The sequence below is a fragment of the Myotis davidii genome, unplaced genomic scaffold (assembly GCF_000327345.1).
Source record: "Myotis davidii unplaced genomic scaffold, ASM32734v1 scaffold83, whole genome shotgun sequence".
In the NCBI taxonomy this organism is placed as follows: domain Eukaryota; kingdom Metazoa; phylum Chordata; class Mammalia; order Chiroptera; family Vespertilionidae; genus Myotis; species Myotis davidii.
The window spans coordinates 630817-636816 of NW_006294121.1; the positions used below are offsets into that span (position 1 = coordinate 630817).

The 6000-nt window shown below is 40.8% G+C and overlaps 1 protein-coding gene across 1 annotated transcript in view; it reads left to right on the forward strand.

The window, feature by feature from the left end:
• VLDLR (very low density lipoprotein receptor) overlaps positions 1-5299 on the forward strand; it is a 50726-nt gene extending 45427 nt beyond the window's left edge. The window contains exons 15-19 of the mRNA XM_006768246.2: positions 1014-1160; positions 2270-2353; positions 2723-2803; positions 3632-3801; positions 4657-5299. Coding sequence (XP_006768309.1) covers positions 1014-1160; positions 2270-2353; positions 2723-2803; positions 3632-3801; positions 4657-4692 — 518 coding nt within the window. The 3' untranslated portion in view covers positions 4693-5299. The remainder of the gene's footprint in view (positions 1-1013; positions 1161-2269; positions 2354-2722; positions 2804-3631; positions 3802-4656) is intronic.
• The last annotated feature ends 701 nt before the right edge of the window (positions 5300-6000 follow it).

Sequence of the window (6000 nt, forward strand, 5' to 3'; positions counted from 1 at the left end):
GTTCAAAACCCTTAGTCATTAGGGAAATACAATGACTAAGCTATAATGAGGTACACTTCATAACTCTTAATATTGATAAATGAAAGAAGAGAGTTTGAAAAGAACAGATACTGTGTAACTACATTTATATGACACCTTGAAGAAGGGGAAACTATCCTATATAATATAATAAAAGGCTAATATGCAAATCGACCAAATGGCCAAACAACCAGTTGCTATGGTGCACACTGACCACCAGGGGACAGATGCTCAATGCAGGAACTGTCCCCTGGTGGTCAGTGTGCTCCTACAGGGGGCACACCACTCAGCCAGAAGCCAGGCTCATGGCTGGCAAGCGCAGCAGCAGTGATGGGAGCCTCTCCTGCCTCTGCGGCCGTCGGACATTCCCCAAGGTCTCCTGGACTGCAAGAGGTCATAGGCCAGACTGAGGGTCCGCCCCCCACCCCCAGTGCACTAATTTCATGCACCGGGCCTCTCGTACAAATAATAAACAGATTAGTGGTTACCAGGAGCTTGAGAGAGGAAGGCTGATTAGGTGAACGGTGTGTGTATGTGTGGAGGGGTGTTATATGCATAAAAATGAATGAATGAAACTCTTAAACATCCATATAGTTGGGTGCCTTCCACTTTGCGGGAACAAGGCACGATAAAGCCAGGAGAATATGCTTATCTCCTTCCTTGGACCCTTCACTATGAGCTTTGGACCAGTAATTAGTGCCACTCCTAGTCACTCACCTCCATTCTCCACCTACTCCCTCACCATCCATCTGTTTAAGGCATAACTCTTGTTCTACTTCCAAGAAGTGTCTTTGGATCTCTGGTGTCCTTAGAGCATGCTGTCTGTACTCTTATATTTAGTCTTCACTGGTATTGGTTTAACGGAAGGTTAGGCTGAGTAGACAAGTTTAAACTCCTTGGGGCCAAGGACGCATGTCTTCAGCACCTAGAACAGGACTTTGTGTATATAACAGGCCCTGGCGTACTTCTTTTAAAGGATTTTTGTGTCTGAACAGGTAAAAATTGGTGTGAAGAAGACATGGAGAATGGAGGATGTGAATACCTATGTCTGCCAGCACCACAGATTAATGATCACTCCCCAAAATACACGTGTTCCTGTCCCAATGGGTTCAACCTACGGGCAAATGGCCGGGAGTGCCAAAGTAAGACTTTTTACTTTTCACCCACTAGCCAGACATACAACAGGCTATAGAATAAGACACTAGCTATGAAAACTAGCCTGGATTTTAAGAATTCTGTTTTAACTAACTCTAGGAATAGCTTTGAGAACCTGCCTGGTACTATTGCCTACCAGGTACTCATGGCTTTACTTCAGAGTTGACTTTTAACTCATTTCAACATCAGATGAGTCTATAAGTAACACTTTGTCAAAGTATTAACAGGCCTCTTACTGATTAGTCCCATAACAACTCTGAGCTAGGCAACGTGCAGATAATAGAACAAAGCCTTAACATTTCCTCTGAAGAGAGAGGCCAGAAATTATGCACAAAGAAGGTCATGGTTACAGGAAACCTCATAGCCCCAGTGCATGACACTATCTTAAACTCACACTTAAACTTCATTTTTAGTCTTCTGTTCTTAGATTTTGGTTAAGCAGCAAATTCAACTCACAAGTTGTAAGCAAGGAGCTCATACTGTGAGGTTTTTAATAGTTTAATCCCGAGTCCCTGCAGGGACTAGCTCCGTCTACTGAGAAAGTAGTTGCAAGACAATCGGGTAAGACTAGTATTCCTGGTCATCTGTTTTCAAGAGCATTTCTTTTTTTAAAATATATTTTTATTGATAGAGAGAGAGAGAACTATCAATGATGGAAAAAGAACCATTGATTGGCTGCCTCCTGCATGCCCCCTAATGGGGTATTAAACCCACAACCCAGGCATGTGCCCTGACTGGGAATCGAACAGTGACCTCCTGGTTCAGCCACTGAGCCACCGCTGCCATGCTCACGGGCAGTTTTTGTAACTTTCAGGAGCCTGGACATTGCTTAGAGGGGTCATGAAGTGTGGCTGTGTGTCTTTTTAAATTGTCAAATTTCAAATGCTTGCTCTTCTGCCTAAAGTCTCATGTGTCTGGTTTTGTCCGAAGACTGCTGTTTCTCCCAGTTTTGATACATCCACCATGCAACTTAGTTCAGCAGTGATTTGTCTGTTTCCCGTGGTATTAAAATAACCTTGCCAGGGCTCATCTGGACTAAACAACTAGCCACTCTGGAACCTTGGCATTAACCAGGTTCTTGGTTTTTATAATTCAGGTACTGCAACTACTATGACTTACAGTGAGACAAAAGATACCAACACAACAGAAATTTCACCAACTAGTGGACTAGTGCCTGGAGGTATTGGGTTCAGTACTGCAAACTGTTAATCTCAACTAACAGCCACACTTTGTATCTATTACTTAAATAATTAATACAGCCTTTAACTACTAGCTCTCTCCCGATTGGTAACCTACTTTTAAACTGCAAAGACTAAGAAGCTTCGAGTCTTAGTCTGACCTGATTTATTAAGGTCTGTGTTAGAGAAATGTTAATGAAATGGCTATAACAGCATGTCAAATACTTCTAGATCAGTTGCTGCACCTATACAATCATAGTAGATACTGAGCATCGTGATGGATGCAAGGGTATGAGGCTCTCCACGAGATGGGTGCATTTCCAAGTCTGAGTTCAGATTCTTCTAAACTGGTTCTTTTTATCCGCCTATAGGGATCAACGTGACCACAGCAGTATCGGAGGTCAGTGTTCCCCCAAAAGGGACTTCTGCTGCGTGGGCCATCCTTCCCCTCTGTAAGTCGATTCTTTATATATGTGGAGCCCATGAACTTCTTAGATACCAGATGGGCATTTATACTTCATCTAGAGACATACTTCCCATGGCCCCTTGTACTTTCATAGCTCTCATGATACTGAATTACATTTTACTCCCTCCCCAACATGGCACACTGAGTTGAGAGTCCATGCCTTCTCTTCAGTGGTATCCTCCCCACAGTGACTGGCAGTGATAAATGTTCAGCTATTACATGAAGGGTGCTTATAGCTTTCTACTTCAGAGTGGTTAGTCTGGCGTACGCCCTTTCACAGTAAGTCCCTTTCAGTAAAGAAAACTGTTCTAATTCCCTTTGAAATATATAGAGTATTTCACACAGAGGAGATACAATACTCAAATGCTTTCTTGAAGAATTATAGGACGTATAGGGAGTAAATTAAAAAGTTAAAAATTTTCAAACCCAGGGAGATGGACCTCTAAAGCTACTATTGAGTATGTGAATGCTAAGGCACTATCTATAACGGCCTCTTTATCCTAAATTACTGGATTGCAAGCTTAGCAAACACACTAGGAGGACCCCTTGAAGAGCTCTCCAGAAGCTTCCGCAATTTCAATTCGTTCTGCCTGGGAAGGGGCCCTGGACACTACATTTGCCCAGTCTAGAGAATAACACTTAACCATTGGTCTGACCTTGTTTCAAGCTCCTGCCCATTTAGATTCTAACTTCTGGTTATTCAGCGTCTTAAAACATGAAACTTTTAGGAATGTCGCTTATGGATTCATGAACATGATCTTTTTTCTGTGTTTTGAGACTAGACCTTGCTTAGTTGCCTTCTAACTTTTTCCAGTGCTCTTAGCAATGGCAGCAGTCGGTGGCTACTTGATGTGGCGGAACTGGCAACACAAGAACATGAAAAGCATGAACTTTGACAATCCTGTGTACTTGAAGACCACGGAAGAGGACCTATCTATAGACATTGGTAGACACAGTGCTTCGGTTGGACACACGTACCCAGCAGTAAGTCAGCTTTGTGTCCTCTATGCCATTGCTTGCAGTAAGACTTTGTGGTAAGGAGACTTCAAACTCAAGCTATGACTGTCTGGGCTAGGAAGAGCCAGTAGGATCATGGACCCACCAAATACTTCATTTACCAGAGATTACACAGTCTAGCCTGTTAGAACATAAGTCAGTCAGTTGACCGGCACCTGCCCTGTACAGGATGACAAGTAAGTCAACTTCAGATCATCACTATACTATTGGAGGTATTTTGGGTTATAGAAACTACATGTAAATATTTGCATGAACCAAGTAGCTCATTTTTGAACTGTTAAATAAGTACATTAGCATATCGTATATAGGAGAGTTAGCTTCAAGTCAGTGTATTGAGCAAGATTCTTTGGGCCAAAATTACCAAATTCTTGGAAGTGTCCTGTCCCACCTGGTACAGCGAGCTAGTTTTTCACTCACTCGTTCTTTAGTTGAAACCCAAATGGAGTATTTGGCCTTCGTTTAGGGACCAGTCTGAACAAAACAAGTGCTGAGCACTCCCTCTCCAACATTCTGGTAAAACAAAGAATGGTAGCCAATTCATGGCACACGTGTGTCTGTCTATTCATATCTTTCTCCAGGACTTGAGATCATTAAGTAGAAGATGCAGAATTAGTCACACTATTTCCTCTCTCTACCAAGTAGATACAGCTAAATTCGAGTTAAACTGCATTAGTGACACAACTCAATACTATTTTGGATCTGACTTCCCTTCTATGTACCTTTGAGTTCTGAATGGCCAACTCAAAAGCAAGGTCCATTTTAGTGACTAGAAGTGCTACCAATGAGTGATCAAGCTCACTCCATATTTTTTCTTTTCCACAGATATCAATTGTAAGCACAGATGATGATCTAGCTTGACTTCTGAGACAAGTCTCAACCTTTGAGATCCAAACCAATAATTCCCCAATTTGGAATGGTAACCGAGCCAGCAGCTGAAGTCTCTTTCTTCCTCCAGCCTGGAAGAACATCAAGATATCTGCGTGGATCAAGCTTGTGTACTTGACCGTTTTTATATGACTTTCATAAATATTCCTGTCCACACTCTGCTTCAGCTTTGGATGTGGTTCCCTATAACCCTTGAATTTCTAGACAGTATTGCCACCTCTGGCCAAATATGCACTTTCCCTAGAAAGCCATATTCCAGCAATGAAACTTGTGCTATAGTGTATACCACCTGTACATACATTGTATAGGCCACCTGTAAATATCCCAGAGAACAATCACTATTCTTAAGCACTTTGAAAATATTTCTATGTAAATTATTGTAAACTTTTTCAATGGTTGGGACAATGGCAATAGGATAAAACGGGTTACTAAGATGAAATTGCCAAAAAATTTGTAAACTAATTTTGTACCTATGAATGAAATCTTTGACCTCAATGGAGGTTTGCAAAGACTGAGTGTTCAAACTACTGTACATTTTTTTCCAAGTGCTAAAAAAATTAAACTAAGCAGCTTAACCATGGTTTATGCCTATTCCTCTAGGAGAAACTATAAATAGTCTAAAGAGTATCAAATGTTCTAACTAAATATATGAGCTATAGGTCTTGAGGTTGTATAATTAAGTCTATAATATTACTATTTTTTAATAACCAAACGCAAAAAGGACATGGTACTACTAAATATTTCCTCTGCAATAATTTATTTTCTAAAAAAAAAAAAAAAAAAGCTAAGATAGCATGTACCTTGAATTTCTCTTGCTTAGAGGAAACTTTCTTTTCTCATTAATTTGTTTCCTGATCTAGAAACATATGCTAAGATTTCTATCAATTCGGCTTCTTCATGTTAAATTCATTTTTCCATGCTCTATAATTATATATCTAGTTCAAGAACCAGTGCTTTCTAAGCCATGGGAAAGGACTTTCTTCCTTTATGAGTCTAGCCAGTCTACCATGAAGAGAGCTAAGAAGAATAACCAGTAGTACCATTCTTGAACAATCTAAAGTAGCGGTTCTCAGTGAGGTTAAGGTTAGCATCTCTGTTACCTGGGAACTTGCTAAAAATGCTAGGTCAGAAGCTCTGGAGGTGGGGTCCAGGAATATGTGTTTTTGACAAGCCCTTCAGGTGATGATGTAAACTAATGTTTGAAAATCACTGTTCTCATGTTATTTCATGAAGAATCTGTAACATCTCCCTAATTTTTCAGTCTAGCTGGCATAGGATGAA